This window comes from Podarcis vaucheri (assembly GCF_965113315.1).
Source record: "Podarcis vaucheri genome assembly, chromosome: 7".
In the NCBI taxonomy this organism is placed as follows: domain Eukaryota; kingdom Metazoa; phylum Chordata; class Lepidosauria; order Squamata; family Lacertidae; genus Podarcis; species Podarcis vaucheri.
In genome coordinates this window covers 49,410,104-49,432,278 of record NC_138765.1, presented here as the reverse complement: position 1 = coordinate 49,432,278, position 22,175 = coordinate 49,410,104, and the positions used below count along the sequence as shown (strand labels likewise).

The window sequence follows — 22,175 nt, the reverse complement described above, 5'->3', positions numbered from 1 at the left end:
GAGAGTGCTGTTGTACTCAGGTCCTGCTTGTGGGCTTCTTGTAGGCATCTGAATGGCCACTGGGAGAACTGGATGAGGTTTTGGGCCCATTCTGTTCTTTTGCTGAACTGTTAAAATCTTCTGGCCAGTTAGCTATTATTTATTTCATTTATATACTACCTTTCCATCATTGCACCCAGGGCGGTTTACAATTTTAAAGTACTCAGGGAAATGATATAACACGTAGAAATGGAAAGGAGGGGACAGTCTCACTGGACTGCCTCTTCAGCTGGGTCAGGTGTGTGAAAGGGAGTGTGGAAAAGGTAAATGACTCCAACTGCTTTCAGCAGGAGTGCTGGTTTGAAAGAGGCTTCCTGTACTGAGCCTTCCTGTACTGAGCCTTCCTTGAAGGGCATGCAAGATGATCCTGTTTCTGGGGTTGTAATCTGCATGTCTCAGGGCAAGGGTGAGTGAGTGAAGAAGCCCAAACCCTATTTACATAAATGCAAATGTATGATTATTGAAAACAAGACCATGCCATCAGGTCTCACTTGTGACCAATATATCACAATGCGTTCATTGGTAGGTTAGAACAGAGCCTATGCAGAAAGAAATGTGCATTAGCAGATTCCATCAATGCAAATAGTACCCTTACAAAACACAAGGTCTTGAACCTCCATGAGAGACCCAGAAGGTATACAGCTGTATCTGTACAGGCTCCAACCCAACCTTTTGATGAATATTTGGAGGTTGTGATGGGTTTGCAACACTGCACACCATCCCGTATCCTTTTACATAGGTCACATGAACATTGCTCCAAGCACCTTGCTTATGTGATGCCTTCACCAAGTGCAACCACAAGCTCCTTCTCAGGTGTGCCACAGTTCTTTGAAGGGGATTTTCATTGACACCTTGGAAGGCATAAATAGGCCAGCACAAGTGATTATTTCGAAAGGTGCCCAGGGGTGAAACATAATTCAGCAGCTGTTCTCTGCTACTTTGTTTGACAAATATGCTAGATGTTAGCAATTATTTCGCAAAGCATCTTTTAAGTCGTCAAGAACAATGTTTGCTAACTAGGCCATGTATTACTCCCTAGGCTACGGAGTGTTTATTTTATTTTGAAGAAAATCCCCCCTGAGTTCAATGAGCTTACCCCTGAGATAGGCACTTTTTTGTGGTAAGTGTGCCATACAGTAAGACAAATCCAACAAATGAGAGAGTGCTGCTCTAGGAACACAGGAACAATATCACCTTATATTGAGCCAGACTATTAATCCCCCTGTCTCAGTATAGAGGATGCTGGTTGGCTGGGTTTCTCTTCAGGGTTTCAGTCAGGAATATTTCCCAGTCCTGCTTGGAGATGCCAGGGACTGAATTTGGGAATTTCTGCATGCAAAGGATGTGCTGTGCCACTGAGCTGCACCCCATTCCTCAGTACATTTATAGCCCTTTTATGCCTTGGGGGTGACATACAAACATAAGGGAAGAAGTGGTTCCTCAGCAATCTGATAAGCAGATTTTTTCATCCGGTTTGTAGATTCCCCTGCTTTTAAATGCACTAAAGTCACCATAGGTTTGCCTGAAGATCTTACTAATGAGCAGACAAATGCAAGTATACATGAATTTGGCTTTTATGTAAGTAACCTTCCCCATCCACAACATACATACATACAACTTAAATAGGAAATGAAACTATCCAGTGCAAAAACCATTGATGTACAGTAGAGTAGCTTTTAACACAAACAGATTACAAAATACAAGGATCACAGGACACTTTAAAAACTGGATATCGTTTACAATTGCCTTACAATAGCTTTAAATGATTTTATAGTTAACCTCACTGGTTAAACATCACATACATTAATTACACCCAACTACTTTCATTAGTAGGAATATTTTGTTAAACAAATAATAGCCATACATTATTTAGTAGAACCATACTTATATGTATAGTTTGGATTTTGCATGCTAGTGAAAATGAGTATACCCTGCTCACAGAAAAAGTAAAGGTAGTCATGCTGGCCCATTAGAAAACAAGAAAATCTGTATCAGGGCAACCAAAATATCACACAATAGGTGGGAGGATTTGGAGTTTTTCACAAAGAAGTCTTCATTAGGCAACATGGAAAACAGAAGAATGGGGATTGTTTGGGGGGGGGGGGAGGAACTCGGCGGATGAAGAAGCAGTAGATATCAGGGCACAGTTGTAATGTAGACTGGGGGAGGAGGTAACAGCAATGGAGACTAGTCCACTGGGGTAAGTGGGGCACTGTCCCCTCCAAGTTCAGCCTGTCCTCAGCTGGCCCCCACCTACCTACTTCCTCACAGGTCCAGGAGGTAGCACAGGCTGTCAGCCTCCTCATCCTTAGTCTCAGAGCTGCCATTGTCTAACTCAGCAGAGAGGAGAATAGGGACAAAACTAGAATTAGTTGGCCCCTCCTATCACTCGCTTTAGTGCCCCCTACTGTTGGCCTCCTTATCTTCTGCTCTTCCAGTCTCAATGGACACCAGCCTCCACTGGATAACAGGCAACACAGCACCTGGGAAAGGTCTAGGCTAGTTTTGGAAAGGTCAAATCAGTGATGAATCTCCTATTGGTGTTTTGGAAGCATCAAATGCTTGAAATATCCATGTTTACAGTACCTGGAAGAAGGGGTGAGGGGCACCAGCAAGAAGAAAAGTGTTAAGATAGTTTCACAGTTAATGAGGCTTGTAACTTGGAAAAGTTCCCTGATGCAGCTGAATTTCTTCAGCTGTGTTTGGAAAAAAAAAAGCATTTAAAAATGAATAAAAAGTTAGCCTGTATATACATGCATAATGGAAGTTGCAATCAAATGAAACCTACACTCAAGACTAGGAAATTTGCACTCCCTGAAGTCCCAGAAATTGTTCCTTCCAGAATCATGGGTGGGTTTTGACTTAAAAGGGCAGATATTCTAAGTAACTAAAATAAGCAAGAAAGGATCATTAATGCTTGGCTGGGAGAGAGCCACACTTTGAAATGTGTGTGTGCCTTGGGATCTAGCCCTGCCCTTGCTGTTCATACATGTGTCAGAGTGCACTAGATAGGACTCTATGTGGCCCAATCAGGGTCCTTCCTCATGTGCAGGATGCATTAGTATGCTCATGGAGTCCCTTCTGAAGTGCTCAAAAGTCATCGCTTTTGCTGTCTATCATCCTGGTCATGTAAACCTGCTCCGAAAAAAGTATGTTGAGCTGATTTAGGTATTGGGAATGCAGGAATTGCTAGTTGGTTCTGTCTTCTGAACCAACATTTTCTTAGCCACATTGTCTGTGGCTAAGGCTGGGGGAACAGAACGCTCAATACAGAAGATCTTCACTGGGTTCCAGCCCATAAAGGTCTGCCAGCATTTTAAACCTGGGACCCCAGTCATTCAGAAAATCATAGTCGATGTCAGAGTCTGAGGATCCTGATCCCAAAGAGCTTAAGGATTCTGCAATGGACTCGGCCCCTTCATAACCATATATATGGAGAGTGTCATATGGCAGCAAATCCCCGTCGTTGTCAGCTTCGTCTTTTTTCATCTCAATCATAATGCCCATTTCTCCAGTGCCCGAGATCCCATTTCCTGGGGGCTTTTGTACACGGGAGTACACGCAAGGCCTGTTCTCCGTGGTCATCCTGGGTGACCTCATGCTGGTCTGGCGGACTGAGTTGAGGACTGACACATCGTAGCTGGTGGTGTCCATTTCACCACCACCTTCTTCATCGTAGGCCACCAGCTGCTCGTGGATATCCGTCACATTCTTCCTGAGAATGTTCAGGTCTTTCCTGTGTCGCTTCCTCATAACTATTAGCACCATAATCACTGCAAACAAATCATAAATTAGTTGCAGAATGGAGAAGCAAAACAAGCATGTGGCTGAATAGAAAACGTAACCTGATTCAACCTGAGGTTTGGCAAGGTGGGAGAAGTAACCATCTCTGAAAAATGGTTGCTACCGCATGACCTTAAAGAGCAAAATTACTCCATTTTCATATCCCTTTCTGCCACCCCTTTATGTTCCTTATATGTAATAAAAGGGGTCTTTCCCCCTTTCCCCTGGGAAGGCCAGAAATGTGAATATTTTTGAGTAGATTTACCAATGATGGTGAGGATGCAGACCAAGATGGCAAGTAGTGCTTGGACGCTGACTCCCATTTGTTTTGCTGGCTCTTCGCAGAAAGTGAAGTCCCCTTCCTCGTTGCACTTGCAGACATGGATGGCAAGGGTGTTTGTGCTGCTCTGCTGGGGTGAGCCGTTGTCAGAGATGATGATAGGCAAGTAATGGGTTTTGACTAGTTCCCGATTAAACTGTCCGTATTTGACGGTGACATTCGCTGTGCTATCTGAGGAAGGCAATAGCGTCTCATTAAGTGATAATCTCAAATGGTGATTGCCTTGTAGGAATGCCAGCAGTCTGCTCCTGAGGCTCCTGAGGCAAAGTAATCTTTTAAGGAACACAGAAAATGTCTGGGTGGCCAGGAGTCACCAAGACTTCTTCTATACAGGAGTGGTTTGTTTTGGGAAATTAGCAATTTTAGAGCATCAGTTTGATTCAGTGTTGGTCATTTGTTCTGTATTTTTTAATTTTGTGATGTTTTAGTGCTTGTGTTGTACATCACCATGATAGTTTTGAATGAGCTGGCAGTTTAGAAATGTTCTATAAATGATTATACAATATATATAATACAATATATAGACAGCCCTAAATAATTTATAAATAGGGACAAGCAAACCATGAAGCTGTATTTGGAGCATGGCTAGTTAACATTCACACAATGTTTCCTTTTTGCCACCTCATGAAATCCACAGAAACGTACCGTGATTGTCAATTAGAGTGAAGTTGCTCTCTTCAGACACCAAGGAAAACCTGAATTTCACTCCTGGTGACATTTCATCCTTGTCCACAGCAGAAATCATGATAACAGTCTACAGAAATTGAAAAGGTTGTCGTGAATACATAGGGCCATCTTTTCCCTCAAACAATTGCCCAGGAAGAGACTTCATGTTATGAGGTACAGTCACTCCCTGGGAGCAATTTGAGAAATATATTGTACCACACAGCCACGGGCTTTTGTGGAGCAGTGTAACAGGTTAAAAAGGTTAAAAAGAAGAAAAAGCCAGTCCTTGAAGCACCTCATAAGTACAGTTGTTGATTATGTGGCTTCATCTGCAGATCAGTTTTTTCTTAGTTATATTTTATCGAAAATTTTCAGTGAGAAAAGAAAAGAAAAGAAAAGAAAAGAAAAAGAACAAAACAAAAGCAAAAGCAAATATTAAAGAAAAATATAAAAATGCTTGAAATTGTGATACAATATGAAATAAACAGTTTTGAAACTAAGGGCAATAGATTCTTCATATTATTTTTTGTTGTATAAAACATTAACTATAGAAGCTAAATTATTGTCCCACTGCTTAGGTAAAATAGGAACCTCCAATTCTTTATTCTATTCATTTTTCAGATGCTGTATGTCAAATTGATTAATTGAGACCAGGTATCTGTGGAAAACATTCAGCAGCTTTTTAGTCTGAGAAGATTTAACCAATTGTTTTATTATCTTAGGTGTATTAGATGCTGTAAAAGCTGCCGGTCCACATAAAGATGTTAGCATATGGTGCAGCTGCAAATATTGCCACTGGGCTGAATCAAATAGGTGGTGTTTTTAGTTTAATATAGCACAAGTATAAAATTCATCATTCTCATCTATTAATTGGCCTAAAGTCAATATGCTTGCCTCCATCCTGTTCTTTCATATTACCATTCCCCACCCCACCCTGATTTTTAAAGTGGGATTTCCCCACAACGTCAGTTTAGCATAGGAAAATCGTGTGTTCCATAGGAAAATCATTGTGTTCCATATTTTCTAGCTGACAATCTTGTTTCAGGAGAATCCAGGGTTTTAACATATTGTGATCCTAGTGCAGTCCATAAGATAAAGGAGCTATACATCTATATTCTAGGGTTGCCCAGGTTGGGAAGTTATCACTAATTTTGGGTTTCAAGTTTCTAGTATTTGTCAATAAATAAGCTTGGTGATATAATACCAAATCCTCCTTGTTTTATTTGCAGTTGCATTTTTAATAATGATACTCTTGGAGTTGAAGAACCCCAAAGGCATTTCCTTAATAAGGGGTTTAATTTTGGGAAATATTTTCTGAGAATATATCTGCAGATCAGTGTTCTGATTTGCACATAGGTTTAAGGGGGGCAAAATGGGAAGATTCAATCCAAAATATGGAGCAAACTGGAAACTTCCCCATCCAACTTCCTAGGCTGGCAAGGATTGCTGGTCTGTGCGGCTGAGTAGTAAAAGCAGTTTGGTTCTGATACTTTACCTTTCCTGGTGCGGCATTTTCACACACTTTAGGATTGTAAACATCAGCAAATTCTGGTGCATTGTCATTTATATCAGTAACTTTAATGTAAACTGGTACGTGGGTTTCTAGATTGGGCACAATTCCTGAAGCAAGAAAAAAATCACAGATTTATCAATCAGGCATCCATCTGAAATCAAATAGAGGCAACCAGTATTCACACCACATCAGTGCAGTGAGTGAATCAGAGTGGAGGAACCTGGTTGGCTGGCCTCAGCTCTGAGACATGGAGGAATGTCTGCAGAGAACTGCCACGTGTAATGCACAATTGTTCGCTTAGGGCTATCTTCATGTGATCTGGAATCCTAAAAAGCAGGGTTTTGGCTCACATAGGGTTGTATCCAATTCTAATATCCATTGGATGCAACTTGCAGAGAGCTGAGGAATCTGCTTTTCAGATGGTTCATTCCACGTAGGGACGGACAAATCTATCAATTTTGGTTTTTGTCAGTTTCTAATTTTTCCAGTCTAAAGTCCAGCTTTCCACATTTCTACATCAGTTTGTGATTCCCCCCCCTCCAATAATGTTCTCATGAAAATTCACCAGTATTTTAGTGCAAATTTCTCTTGATATGCACATTTTTGTATACAGTTTCCCCTAATGTATGTATTTTTCAAAGCAATTTCCCCTAATATAACATGTTTTTGTATGGCATTGTCACCAATACACACATTTTTTATGCTCACTCTACTCTATGCATTTTTATAAGCATGTCTTGGTGAGAAACCTGCATTGCAAATTTCAAACAACTATGAATTTCAAAGGATGGCTGTATAGCTATAGTTTAGGAAAGTGCGAACTAGGTAGATACACCTTTAAATGTGAACTGATTTGAATTCCCCCCTCCCTCCCTGCATTCCGTGATGCTGTATTATCATGCAAATATGGGTTTTTAACATAAAATCATATCCTTGACAGGACTGGAGGAGTGGGGGAGTGAATCAGATAGTAAGACCTTCATGATTGGTGCCATCCACTTGGCACAAGGCCTTGGAATGGTCCCCACTGAAGAATGGCTTTCACGGCATGGATACAACAGCAAAAAGGTTCAAAGAGGGAGGACTTGTATTTTGCCTGCTTATTGCAATCTGCAAAGAAGAGGGAATGGCTGGGTGCCTCACTCTTGTCAAATTCCCTAGTGACACAAGTTCATACTTACTGCCTTGCTCCAGTTCATTGGCTGCCACAGTTATGTTATGCCAGGCACTTTCTTCCCTGTCCAAAGGCTTCAAGGCAAAAATATGTCCCTTGGTGGATATTTTGAAATAACTGGATCTCAGGATGTGATATCTGTGTTGGGTGCATTAAAAAATGGTATCAAAGTAGTATCTGAGGAGGAGCCAAGGCAGAGACAGAGTTGGGGCCGGGGGATGAGTCATTGGACAGCGAAGGGGAACATGAGGCATAGTGCTCTCTCCCTCCCTCACGGCCAGCTCAGGGGCAGGGCATGCGCCAGAGTCCCTTTGCGACCACAAGAAGGAGGCTCTGCCACTGCCCCAGCCCCAAAGGCCCGGCCACATGTCATGGGAAATGTGCATCTGGAGCCATGGCCTCATTGGCCCTGCCCATGCTATGCCTCTGGTTTAACAACATCTGGAGGGCCATAGGCTCTTCATCGCTGCATTATACAGTATAAAAAACCCAGTTCTTCAACACATTATCATGGGCTGTATTGTGGATAAAGTGTTGTTGCAAGGGATGCAAACTCGGTTGACTAAGCACCTTTTGGGTACAGAAGAAACTTTCTGTTACCTTATTTCCCGTTTTGCTCTATCTGGGTCATGTGCCGACACAGATCCGATAACCTTTTTGATGTCACTTTCTTCTTGAACTTCAAATATATAGAAAGGTTGGGAAAAGACAGGTGGTTCATCAACATCGAGAACTTTGATTGTTACACTTGCAATACTCTTGGATCCTTTCGTTCTGGAATATGCATAGTTAATGTCGGCATCAGTTGCTTCAACATCAAACTTGTAGGAGGATACCTTCTCAAAGTCCAGTGGCTAAAAACACACACGCGAACATTATCAGTACACAATAAAAAGGGACACTGTGTCTACAATGAACACATATTTTATATTTAGGAACACAGGAAGCTAGGTCACTATTATCTACACTGACTGGCAGCAGCTCTGCAGGGTCTGAGACTGAGGTCTCTCCCAGTGCTACCTGGAGATGTTGGATATTGAACCCGATGTGTTTGCATGCTAGGCAGATGCTCTACCACTGAGCTGTGGTCCTGCTCCTGTGGAGAGAGTTATATTTATATTTCTGGTCTGCAAAGCCCATTTTGGAATGAACCTGGAATTTAATTTAATGGAAACTCTTGCAAACTCTTCTGGAAGTTTTGTACCCATGTAGATTTATTTAGTCAATTATTAGCCTGTTGTGTGACAGTGGGTAATAATAATAATAATAATAATAATAATAATAATAATAATAATGTTATTTATTTATACCCCGCCCATCTGACAGGGTTTCCCCAGACACTCTGGGTGGCTCCCAACAGAATTAATGATAATAATAATAAAAAAGATAAATCACCAGACATTAAAAGCTTCCCTAAACAGGGCTGCCTTCAGATGTCTTCTAAAAGTCAGACAGTTGTTTATTTCCTTGACATCTGATGGGAGGGCATTCCACAGGGCGGGCACCACTACCAAGAAGGCCCTCTGTCTGGTTCCCTGTAATCTCACTTCGTGCAGTGAGGGAACTGCCAGAAGGCCCTCAGAGCTGGACCTCAGTGGCCGGGCTGAACGATGGGGTTGGAGACACTCCTTCAGGTATACTGGATGTGTCTAGATGTATGAATGGATGTGTGTGAGAAAGTGGTTGTCCCATCCGTCTTTTGTACTGGCCCCACCAACCATGGGCACGTGCTCCCAGAAAATTAAGGGAAGGTAGTTCTTGGGCTCACAAAGATTCCCCACCCCTGATGTAAACAATGATACACTGATCATCACCATACCTTCTTAGGTCTAATTATTCCTTCATTTGTGAAGGGGTTTGGTTCTATTCTGAAGGTATCTTGGTAAGGTCCTTGGACAAAACTGTACTTTGTATTTCTGTTCTGTGGCTCATCAATGTCTTCAACTTCCAGTCTACCAACTTCACCGTCTAACCTGGTATTTTCAGGGACTTCAAAATGGAAGTTTTCTGGAAAACAAACAAATAAAAGTATCTTGGAATAAAAGGAAAATCAGAACACATGTTCTTGCTAACAAAAGGATCATCATTTTTCTCATTTCAATTTTTATCACTAAATTGTGTGGCATTGGCCTTATGTGTGGCCATCTTGAGTGTTTTCATGCTCTGGGGCCTGGGTATCCTTTTAGCTAAGGGGCTGCATCGGGATCAGCTGTTGGAAACAGGCTGCCCCTGGAGTAGCTTACATAACATACATTAAATAATGGACGTGATGAATAACAGAATATTTGGCAGAAACCAAACTGCAGCAGAATGGAAACAGCACTGTTTGTGACAAATACAGATCACAACAGAAAGTGCAGCCTTCTTACATTCCCACTTGCGATATGCCTGTTCATTTTTAACCAGTTATGTAAAACTTGAAATTCAATATTTTTGTATCTAGAGGCCCCTTCTAATTTGAGGCCCTAAACTGTAGCTTCTGTGTGTAAATCTAACTGTTTGCTGTAGACCCACCCATTCTTTCTTTCTTTTTTTCACTGAATGAAGGGGAAATGATGGCGTGTCAGTTGGTGGCATGGACAGAAGGCTGTGTTAGCTTCAAGGAACACAGGGCTGTAACCAACTTAGTCCTACTCAGAGCTGACCCACTGAAATTAAGGAATTTAAGTTAGGCGTGTCCATTAACTTCAATGGGTCTACTCTGAGTAAAAGTAGAATTGCATAACACCCATAGAAAGAGTCAGACCTAAGGAATGTTGAATGATGTTGGATTGAAATTAAGTGGTTTCAAGCTGTAATTATGATAAAATGGTTTTCTTTTTCTAAGTAAGAATTTGAAGTTATAACAATCTAAGACGTTGGAGAGAAAATAAGGTGTTTCTTTTTTCTTTTTTCTTTTCTTTTTTAAGCTGAAATGCTTTGAGATAAGGATTTGCTGTATAAACAATTTGAACTGGATATATAAGAAGGGGAGGTATGGGGAGGTTTTGGAAATAAGTTATGAGAAAATAAGTTGTGAAAGTTAATGTGTTTTTAATGTTTTTATGTTTGCTTTTTTCTTTTTCTTTTGTAAAAAATTGGAAACTTTAATAAATATTTTTTTAAAAAAATAAATAGAAAGAGTCAGACCATTGATTCATCTAGCTTAATACTGTCTAATCTGCCTAGCAGTATGCAGTGCCCCCTTCTTGGAAACGCTGGACAGCCACTGCCAGCCAGTGTAGACATGCTGTACTGGATGCATCAGTGGTCTGACATGCTGTCATGCAATATACAAATGTTCTAAATATCTAGTCAGATTTGGAACCCACACTGCATTACATCCAACTGAATGCAATTTCCATGAACTGAGTTAGGAGCAGATGGCTTCATCAAATTCAATTCATTGATTTTGCAAAACTAACTTTTCCTAAATGTTGGGAAGTTGTCGTTGATGTCAGTCAATGAGATGCGGACTGTAGCAGTGCCTGATTCTTCTGAGTGTAGACCGTGGCCATCCACGGCTTCTACCACAATTGTATAAACAGGGTTTTTTTCTCTGTCCAAATCCGGTACAGCTGTGTAGATTGTTCCTGTAAAAGAAAAGAAGAAAGCTAAACATGTATCTGCCTCATCTATCACCTCAACATTTTTTTTTTACTATTAATCTGTATAACCTAAATTTCTACTGCTTGCCTTTAATTTAGCATTTATTTTTAATTTTAAAAACAGTTAACAGAATTTTAACTCCCTCCCTCAGGTCACTACTTGCCAGTTTTGGTTGTCCAGCCGTCTTCTCCAAGGCAGTCCTCTCTTCTCCCTTTCCATCCTTCCAAGGTAAACTTTATGTGTGGTATGGTCTACCTACCTACATACCTACCCACCTTCTTCAAGTCTAGAAAAGCCAGCTGTCAATGTTTGCTCCTCATCAGCAGATGAGGGGGTGAGAAATCCTTTGAACTTTTCAAAGATCCTTCTAATCCCAAACTTTGGTGGTTTCATATCTATTGGTTTGGAAGCTAAATGGGACAATTAGAAAGCATAGGTGCCAACTCCCTGGGGCCCTGAGTGCCTGAGCTCCCACAAAATTCCCCACGAAGTGGCTGGGCACCCACAATTTTAGTGCCAGGGCCATGCACACTGCATGGCACTCACAGCCCTGGGCACCCATGTTTGCAGGGCCAAGTTGGCACTCCTGTCAAAAAGGCATTGGTTTCTGCTTGCTTGGAAGACTCAGCAGGTGGGTATGCAGAAGTATATTATTTCACAGTGAGTCTGAAAGTTCTCAAAGGTTGACAGATCAACAAGCTGACTTGACAGATGATGTGGTGTGGCCTGACTTCTACACAGAAGTTTCCTACACAGGCTTGCCTGTTAGTGTGAGCAATAAGAGCGCTTTGTTCTACTTATGGATCTCAGACTTCCCAGGACTAGCTTTCCTGAATTGGGAGGAGTTGAGTCTGGCAGGATTACTTTTCACCAGCCGATTTATTGATATCATACCTACCAGTATCATCTATTTTGAAGTATTGGTTTCCCTGAATAACTTTGTAGGAAACACGAGTATTGCCAAGAATTGTGGGGTCATCAGCATCTACAGCTGTCACTTTGGTGACTGATGTTCCTAGAGAGAGCAAGAGCAAGAGCAGAGTGGGGGGGGGGGGCAGAGTGATTGTTACCAAAAGATGATACTCAATTATTAGTGTTTAGATTCTGTTCGTGTCAAAAACTGCCAACAAGAACTGTGATGAATCTGCTTAAAGAGGTGTGAAAATTTGACTCTCCTGAGACAAACCTTTTCCTCCCTCACCACTTTGAACCCTCCTATTTAATGCTGCTGTTGTTAGGACATTTCTATCCTACATTTGCTCCAAGGCACTCAAGGCCATGTAAGTGTACACAGTTTTTACTCTCCCTCCCCATTTTATCACTGCCGCCACCCTGTGAAGTAGGCCAGGCAGAGAGACAGTGCCTGACCCAGGCTCTTGGTCCAGAACTCTACTCCAGTGTTTTTCAACCTTTTTTGGCAAAGGCACACTTGTTTCATGAAAAAAATCACGAGGCACACCACCATTAGAAAATGTTAAAAAAATTAACTCTGTGCCTATATTGACTATATATAAAGTAATTCTCTTGAATAGGAATCAAATAAACACAAAGAAGCATGTTTTAACATCCGCTGATCCCCGCTGAGCCGGCGGATGACAGCTCCGTCTCCGCACTGTGTGCGGAGAGGGAGATGTCAGAGCCCCGCTGCTCTCTATAGGGAATCAGATGAGAGCGGACCACCTGTCCGCTCTCATCCGATCCCATCCGATCTGATCCCCACCCAGGATGGATGGAAAATGGGGTGGACAGAGTCCGGCGCCTGCCTAGTGGGCGAAAATTTGACTTTTTTTAAAAAATCTTTTGAATTTTTCAATTTTTCCCATGGCACACCAGGCAACATCTCGCGGCACACTAGTGTGCCACGGAACAGTCGTTGAAAAACACTGCTCTACTCCACTACTCCACACTGGTTATAATAAGAATGCTCAATTAAACAATCAAATAAAGGTATAGCCTGCTCTGCCTCCCAAAGGAGCCCAGGGTGACAAACAAGTGATGAAACAATAAAAATATATTTAAAACAATTCCAGTGCAGATGTAGACTGGGAAAGATATCAGCTTAAAAGGCTTGGTGAAAGAGGAAGCTATTCTGGGGCTAGCCATACAAGTGGTGAGTCAAGGATGGAATGGGTTAACTAAGAGAAGGGAGAGGTTACTTACAGACCAGGGATCTAGGGTGGGTTCTCTCTCTCTCTCTCTCTCTCTCTCTCTCTCTCTCTCTCTCTGTGTGTGTGTGTGTGTAAGCTCTCAAAGAACATTATGCATCTAAGTGCTAATCTGGGCTTGGCTGAGCTGGCTAGATGTCTCTTGAACCTCCATCCAGGGCCATAAATCACTGCACACGGCTAGCTCCACATGACTAGAGTGGCTCTGAGCCATCGTCTGTTTCTGCAAGTATTCAGCGTAAGAAACTAAGGGAGAGTTAGCTTTCTTACTGCAACTGGATGATCTATGCTTCTTTTCATTTATATTAGTGGTGGGAAACCTCCGGCCTCTGAACCCATTTCTAGCAAATTCTGCCCACTTGCCAATCATGTGACATCATTTGATGTTACCCATCTATCATTTTTATTTGTCCTGTCACTTTCCACGTTATCTGTGGCTTTCCCCTGATTAAACTTAACATTTTATGTATCTTACATTCATTTTAGATGCTTTAAAGACTAAGCCTTAAAGGAGACTTAAATTTAAGAATATGTAAAATGTTTGCAGAATACATAAAAATAAAATAAAATAAATAAAAAATATGCACATTAAAAAAAATGTTTTGTTGGTATTTTTGCTTTGTTGGCCTTTCAGCTTGCTGACATTTGTCCCTCCCTTTTCACTTCTAGCCTTGCCTGCTATTGGGCAGAGAAACAACTTCTAGGGTCCTAGGTTGGCTAGGTTTGAATCTGTCCCTTGGGCAAAAAGTGACTCCCCATGCCTAGTTTCTGTTAAGGTACCCATTTTTTGCATGCAAGCACAGTAGCATTTTTAAAAAGAGAGAGATGAGCTTACCTAGTGGTGACATTTCCAAGACAGAACCATTAAACACTTTTTGAACAAAAACTGGGGCATTGTCATTGATGTCATAGACTATGATACGAAACACGGAAGGTTGTTCCAATGACTTATTGGTGAAACGGTCAAGAATGTGAGCCTTCAAGTGGTACTCAGCTTTCTTCTCTCGGTCCAGCCTCTCATTTGCAGACACATCTCCAGTGCTGTCTTCCACTCTAAACAGAGTCCCAGCACCTTCCCCTTCAAGAACGTATTTAGCATTGGGATTCCTGATGGTTGATGTGATCTAAAAAGTACAACAAAGTCTGTAAATAAGAATTAAAATGTGAAAGCAGAACAAAACTGTGACAGTCAGTAAGGAATCCTAGGAACACAGTCCCCAGATGCTGCTGAACTACAACTCCCAGAAGCCATAAGAAGCCTAGCCAATGGACAGGGACTCATAAAACCCATTGCTCAGGTTGTATATATGTGTAAACAAACCATATTTATAGAAGGACACCAAAGTCTTTGCTGTGCCTCATTTCCAAAAGAAAACACAAAACCTGGGTAAGCGGCCTGGAACCCTTAGAGTCTCATCCCGCTTGGAGATAGGGGTGGCATACAGCAATATAGTCAATGGAACAGTGTCAAAATAAAAAAAAACCTTCCTGTAGCACCTTAAAGACCAACTAAGTTAGTTCTTGGTATAAGCTTTCGTGTGCATGCACACTTCTTCAGATACACACACACGATGCATGCACACGAAAGCTTATACCAAGAACTAACTTAGTTGGTCTTTAAGGTGCTACAGGAAGGATTTTTTTTTATTTTGACCATGGCAGACCAACACGGCTACCTATCTGTAAATGGAACAGTGTATTATGAAATCCCCTCGATTAACTGCATGTGACTCAGGCAAAGCTTTTCAGATGGTGTTCATTGCTGAGTTTGATGCTGTCCTTGATGGAGGCAGCTGTATGTTTTCATCTCCCTGAATGTTAGCAGGGTTCTGTCAGGCTGTCATAGTGAAGTGAAGGGGACCTTTCTGGATCAGTGCATTTGCCTGACAGGCTGTGAGTACTGCAACAAGTGCTGTCTGCTAATGTGAGCTTGTTCTGTAGGACATGGCGAAGCTTCCTCTCTTTTCCTGGAATTGTCCTCAAAGAGAGTTCCTTCCTTTGTATGTTTGCACTTTCGTCTTCCAAGAAAGGAACAGCATATATCTGATTCCTTCTCAACATGCTTGTGTTAGCTCTCAGACCCGCAAATGCATCGAAGCTTTGCAGAAAGGTCATAGTGCTATAATACTAGGGCTTCATAGAAAATGATAGATTTCCAGCTTTCATGGCTTTAGGTACTTTCATGTAGATTCATGGGCAAAATAATTTCCCGGAACTGCTGTGGTGTGCACTGCTTGTTTAATGTTTGCTGAATAATTTCTATTTCTATTTATTTTATTTATTTATTAAATTTCTATACTGCCCTTCACCTGAAAATCACTTGCTGTTTACAATATATAAACACAAAAATGCATAACATAGTAACAAACAAAAACAATATCCCTTCCCACCCAGTTTAAAAGGCCATAAATTGTTTAATTAGCCAGAGGCCTGGGAGAAGAATGTTTTTGCCTCACACGTAAAGATATGTAAGGAAGGGACCAGGTGAGACCATTCCACAAGTGGGGAGCCACCGCAGAAAAGGCCCGTTCATGTGTTGCCACTCTCCGGACCTCTCGTTGAGGAGGCACATGAAAAAGGGCCTCAGAGCATGTTCTCAGTGTCGGTTCATATGGAGAGAGGACATCCTTGAGGCATTGCGGTCCTGAGCCATTTTAGGTCAAAACCAGCACTTTGAATTGGGCCCAGAAACTAACTGGCAGCCAGAGCAGCCGGGTCAGGATTGGTTTTATATGCTCAAACTGTCTTGCCCTAATGAGAAGCCTGGCCACTGAATTCTGCACCAGCTGAAGTTTCCAAACCATCTCCAGAGGCAGCCCTATGTACAGTGTGTTGCAGTGATCTAACCTAGAGGTTACCAGAGTATAGACGACAGACAATAGGCTATCCCTGTCAAGATAGGGGTGCTGCTGGGCCTCCAGCTGAAACTGATGGAAGGCACTCCAAGCCACCAAGGCCATATGAGAACAGTAATGGATCTAAAAGGAACCCCAAGCTGCATACCCACTCTTTCAGAGGGAGTACAACCCCATCAAGAGTAGGCAACCTCCCAGCCACCCGGTGTAGGGAACCACCCACTAACAGTTCCTCAGTCTTATGTGGATTGAGATTCAGTGAGGCAGGCAGTAAACCAGCAGAATCTCCAATCTGTCCCAATTGCCCAGGGCCAGGAAAACACACTCTAGATCTCGCCTCCAACAGGACAGAAAGTTTGAAGGGGGAGAGAGAATCTCTATAGACCACAACAACTTCCCCTCCCTGATACTGCACTGAATACACAGGTGAGCACCCAGGTCTCAGTGATACAGACCAGATTGGTCTCCTCATCTATGAGTGAGCAGGGTCTTCTCAGCAACAGCAGCCACAGGTTGGATGAGAGGCTGGCACACAGGCAGACAATAGAAATGAAAAGGAATTTGGAAAAATATAGGAAGCTGCTTCATAACACGCTGGACAATTTGTCAATCTGCCTCAACTCTGCAACTCATAGGCAGAGATCTTCCTCGTCACTAGTTACCTGCTTGTAAGAACATAAGAAGAGCCTGATGGGTCAGGCCAATGACCCATCTGATCCTGTATCCTGTTCTTGTAGAGGCCAACCCAGAGGCCTATGGGAAGCCCAAAAGCAAGACCTTCATGCAACAGTATTCACAGCAAGTGCCTTGGGCCATGGAAGCAGAACATAGCCATCCTAGCTAGTGGCCGTTGATAGTTTCTTTCAACTGGAGACTTCAGGAATTGTACTTATGCCTTTCTGCATATAAAGCACATCCTTTACAACTGAACTATGAATTGATGGTTCATCAATCGTTAATTGTAAAAGAACAGGGTAAAAATTACATTCATTTGGGAGGATGGGCAGGACTGAAATTCAACAAATATATTCTTACCCTCCCAACATGATGTGGTAGAGTCCCATTGTGTTCTTCGATAATATGCATTTTATTCCAGATCCACTCTCTCTTTATGCGCTTGTTAATATTGCTGTTAACAGCAGTCCTTGTGAAATCTTCCCCATGAGCACTAGTGGGAACCAGCAGCAAAGAAAGCAGGAAAAGGCAGCATCTTGCCATCTCTGTGGAAGAAAGCCCTGTAAAGCAATACAAACAATGACTACAGATGTTGTTGGGGTCTTTCCAATGAAATTCTCCCCGTGCACCTGAAGCCCTATCTTGTCTAGCATCCAGCTTCCTACAATGGCCAATCAGATGCCTCTGGGAAGCAGGGCATGAGGACAATAGCCCTCTCTCACTGTTGCTCCCTAGTAGCTGCTATTCAGTAGCATGCCACCTCTAAGTTTGGTGATACAGTGGTACCTCGGGTTACAGATGCTTCAGGTTACAGACGCTTCAGGTTACAGACTCCGCTAACCCAGTAATAGTACCTCAGGTTAAGAACTTTGCTTCAGGATGAGAACAGATATCACGCAGCGCAGCGACAGCGGGAGGCCCCATTAGAAGAAGAAGAGGAGTTTGGATTTGATATCCCGCTTTATCACTACCTGAAGGAATCTCAAAGCGGCTCACAATCTCCTTTCCCTTCCTCCCCCACAACAAACACTTTGTGAGGTCAGTGGGGCTGAGAGACTTCAAAGAAGTGTGACTAGCCTAAGGTCACCCAGCAGCTGCATGTGGAGGAGTGGTGACGCGAACCTGGTTCACCAGATTATGAGTCTACCGCTCTTAACCACTACACCACACTGGCACCCACTGACCCTTATAAGACAAATCTGCTGCTTAAGTATTTCTTTTTGGCAGGAACACAGATACACTGGGTTTTTAATACTTTTGAAATGTTAAGATTTTGCTTTGAATCGTATCACTTGCATTTGTATTATTTTGCATTTACATTATTGTATTTGCATGTATTTGTTTACTCTTTCTGAGCTGCCTTGGTGGCCTTTTTTTGGTCAAAAGGCAGCATATAAATAAACCGCAATGTAAAATAGCAAAGGGATTTTCAGGCAGCTTTTTGGGGAAAACAGCCTACAAACAATCAATTTAACTGAACTAATAACTAAATATATACCATTAAGAGAGGAAACTGAAGCACAGGTCTCTCACCTGCCATCTTTCCGCACCTCTTGGCAATGTCTGAACCAGCCTGGAGTTTTACGGGCCTACAAAGTCTGATGGTTCAACAGAGTGAGGCCACACTGAATTCAGTTAATTGAAGGGACATGAAATTTGTGGGTGGTGAGCTATTGTGGGCCTCCAACTGCCATCAGGCTCAGCTAGCATGGCCAGTGCTAAGAAATGAAGAGAGCCGTAGTCCGCAATATCTGGAGGACCCTGGTATATCACAATACATCTAAATACTATGGGAGCCTTTATTCTTGGGATTACCTTAACCTGCCCAGATTTTGATGAATCATGGGTGTGATGGGGTTGCAGCTGCATTGTTTTATCAGGTGCGGAAGTGGTGGTCTATCTAAGCTCACATCACTGCATTCTCATTGCAAACATGCCTGATACCAGGTGACATTTATTGATTATAATTTATGAAACACCACCTCAGGGCCAGTCCTATAATTAGGCACAGTGAGGTGGCTGCCTCAGGCAGTTGATGCTGGGCACTGGTGGCTGTGGGTTGTGTGTAGGACATCCTCAATTCAAAGGGGAGATGAGCAGGTTGTGTAGACAGTACTGAACTATTTGGACCAATGATCTGACCCCAAAAACGGCAGCTTCCCTGCATCATTGAAAAGATGGCCACAGTACTTCTCATCTGCCCCTTTCCTTCCATTTCCTTCACAATCATTTCTTTTTACATTCCGAAAACTTGCAAAGGGTTTCACTTCCTCCAAGTGCTTTTTTTGAGCAGACTTTGTGTCGCCAGATAAAATACATCTGTCTCTTCTTGACTTTTGGGAACTGGATTGTCAGCCCCTTCTCCCTGGAACAGTTTGTTTGCTGAAGCCAATATACCATTTCTCTTGAAGTTTTCCAAACCAGCCACAAGATTTACTCTAATATTACAATGTTTGCATCATGAGCAAAAAGTTTGGAACGTGCATGTTTCCACTTGCAAATCCCTTCTTGCCAGTAATTTGAGAACACAGGAAGCTGGCTTATACTCTGGGCCCCTGCATATTGGTGTTTTGTTGCAGTGGGTATATTCTGCAACATGTCATTGACACAGTAGAGAACCAGCGGTGGATTTATCCTGCTGTAGTTTGTTCTGCAACACTTCCCCAATGCTATTGCATTATTGCTGTCTGGAGGGGTTGTAGCATAACAAACGTGGGGCAAGCCCCTCCCCCCCCACATATTTGTGGTATAAAAAGTTATGGGATCTTAGCAGAAAGTTATCAGATATGGACTGATTTGAAGTGAATCAGTCTGATCGTCCCCAAAGCTTTGCAGGTGCAAATAGTATTAAAAACAGGATCATGTCATTAGTACAAATAATCATGAATGTGCAATAAAAAGAAAGTCTGGAAGGGCCCTGAATCAGACTACTGGTCCACCTACATTGTTATTGGCTGCAGTGGAGGTGGGGAACATTTCTCAGCCCAATGACTGCATTTCCTCATAGGCAGCCTTCTGGGGGGGGGGCACATGCCAGTGGTGGGCAAAAGTGGGTGAAGCAATGGATGGGACTCCTAACTTAGTACAGTAGGGTACATTCCAGTCATGCAAAAGTCCATGGACACTTTCCAGCCAGGCAAAAATACTCAGAGGGCATGGAGCAGGACAAATGAGGGCTATGACCTGGGGAAATCCCAAGGGCCATACAGAGAATCCTGGAACGCCACATGCTGTCCTCAGGCCTCAGGTTCCCCACTCTCATCTACAAGGTTTCAGAGTTTCCCACCTCTGTCTGAAGATTAGAACAACTGAACCTAAGACCTTTTTAAAAACACACACACACACAAAAAACACATGAGCTCTGCCACTGAGCTGGGAGTCCTTGCTGGATCAAATTAAAGACCTGTTTCAGACAGGGCAGGACTTATCATATCATGAACCACGCTGACAGCAGCCCAATGACCCATCTAGTCCAGAATCTTGTTCTCACGGTGGCCAACCCAATGCCTATGGGAAACCCACAAGCAGGAAGGACATGAACTTAACACTGCTCTCCCCTCCTGTGGTTTCCAGCAACTGGTATCCAGAGATTTGACAGTGGAAGTAGAACATGGCCATCAGGATTTGTAACCATTGATAGCCTTATTCTCAAGTTCAGTTCCTCATGTTTCCACATCATTTTGCAATTTTTCCTTTTAAATGTCCTCATGAAAATTCACCAGCATTGTAGTGCAAATTTCTCCTGATAAACATGTTTGTCTGTAGTTTTTCCTGATATACAATTTTTTGCAGAGTTATTTCCCTGAATATACACATTTTACCATAGCATATGCATTTTGGTTTACATTACTTGGCTGGAAACTGCATTCCAAAATTTGGAGAAATGTAAATTTCAAAATATGGCTGTAACACTGTTCATGTGTTATTCTAGAAAGTGTGAACAAGGTAAGTTTGACTTTATTTGTGAACTGAATTGAATTTCCCCCTCCATCCCTATACAGAGATGAGCAAAACAAAGACTATACTATAGTCCTGTATGCGTGAAGGTTGGGAAAGGTATGTTGGTATTATAAAAGACACAGAAGGAGGTTGTGGATCATGCCCTTAATCTACATACGATGGGCACAACACTTGATTAATTTCCATTTATGCATGGTTACAATCTCATCTACCAATCTAGTTTTGACAGAGGATTTGGATAATGAGTGAATATTACTTCAGTAAGTGAAGCCTCATGATACTCAGCTAAAAGAGATAATAAGGACACTTTCAGATACATGTGCTTTTTTCTTCACCACAAGGCATCTATGACTGGATGAACAATGCATTTATGTTATATAGACAAAGGGCTTTATTGCAATTCCTAACATAAATAGAATGCTATTACTGGAAGAAACCAATTTTCTGCTTGCATTTACAAAGGAGTTCGATGGTTTTTTTTTTCATTGAAAGAGTCCTTTCAGTTTTTTTTAAAATGTAAGGATACATTTTGTAATGTTGGAAGGTTCTTATTTTCAGAAGTTCCCAAGCATTTAAACTAAGGCGGGGGTGTGTGTGTCTTAAACAGTATTTTGTCTTGCTTTCTGTCCCTAACTTTCACTAGGCTGAAATTAGGGACACTTGATATGACTTTTCTTTGGTTCATTTTTATGGATCAGGGCATTAATCTTGCTTGTGTTATATTGAAGTATCAACCTCTCAGTGACCCCTTACTCTGCTTGTGATGTAGAATGAAACATCAGGCTTTTTGACTGATTGCAAGGAAGCATATACTGATAAACTATTTTGCCACCAGGAAAACCTGCTAATCAGTTTCCTCAGGGATTTGTAAGTTGGATTTGAAACAAACACTGATTCCATTTAAGACTTAATTGATAACACTTAGAAATAGCAAGATAAAGCTTGTTTTGCCTGAACGTATGAATTTGCCCTACTCACCTCCATAGACACTATGATAATCTTGAGGAACAATCATTAAACTTTATAGTTGAAAGGAATCTTTTCCTTTTTTAAATAATTTTTTTATTGGTTTTACACGTTTAAGACAAACATACAAACATACAAACATACAAAAACAAAGACACACACGCATAATCTCATATCCTTAATTTCTTAACCTCTATCCCTGACCTCCCCACCCCTCCCCTTCTTGTATCCCCATTCCAATAGTTAATTCAGCAAGTTCATTATTTCCACTTTAACCTTATCAATATTTTACTTAATTTGTCTTGATAGCCACATTTATCTTATATATCTAAATTAAACCATAATATAAATCCTTACACCCTTTTCAAAGGTCGACCCAAATTCCCTTCCACAAAATTCCCAATTTTTATATTGATTACATACTAAAAGACAGCTTATAATTATACACCCT

At 41.9% G+C, this 22,175-nt stretch overlaps 1 protein-coding gene across 2 annotated transcripts in view; it reads right to left on the bottom strand.

The window, feature by feature from the left end:
• Nucleotides 1-1,597: 1,597 nt before the first annotated feature.
• CDH5 (cadherin 5) overlaps nt 1,598-22,175 on the bottom strand; it is a 33,743-nt gene continuing 13,165 nt past the window's right edge. Inside the window, exons 2-13 of one of the 2 annotated variants that reach the window (XM_082232301.1) lie at nt 18,332-18,516; nt 17,159-17,358; nt 14,104-14,392; nt 12,002-12,118; nt 10,920-11,087; nt 9,335-9,522; nt 8,116-8,369; nt 7,523-7,653; nt 6,324-6,448; nt 4,808-4,916; nt 4,088-4,333; nt 1,598-3,812 (exon numbers count right to left, since the gene is read on the bottom strand). In XM_082232301.1, coding sequence (XP_082088427.1) covers nt 3,304-3,812; nt 4,088-4,333; nt 4,808-4,916; nt 6,324-6,448; nt 7,523-7,653; nt 8,116-8,369; nt 9,335-9,522; nt 10,920-11,087; nt 12,002-12,118; nt 14,104-14,392; nt 17,159-17,358; nt 18,332-18,338 — 2,343 coding nt within the window. In that variant the 5' untranslated portion in view covers nt 18,339-18,516 and the 3' untranslated portion in view covers nt 1,598-3,303. The remainder of the gene's footprint in view (nt 3,813-4,087; nt 4,334-4,807; nt 4,917-6,323; nt 6,449-7,522; nt 7,654-8,115; nt 8,370-9,334; nt 9,523-10,919; nt 11,088-12,001; nt 12,119-14,103; nt 14,393-17,158; nt 17,359-18,331; nt 18,517-22,175) is intronic. The other variant, XM_082232302.1, reaches the window with a different exon arrangement.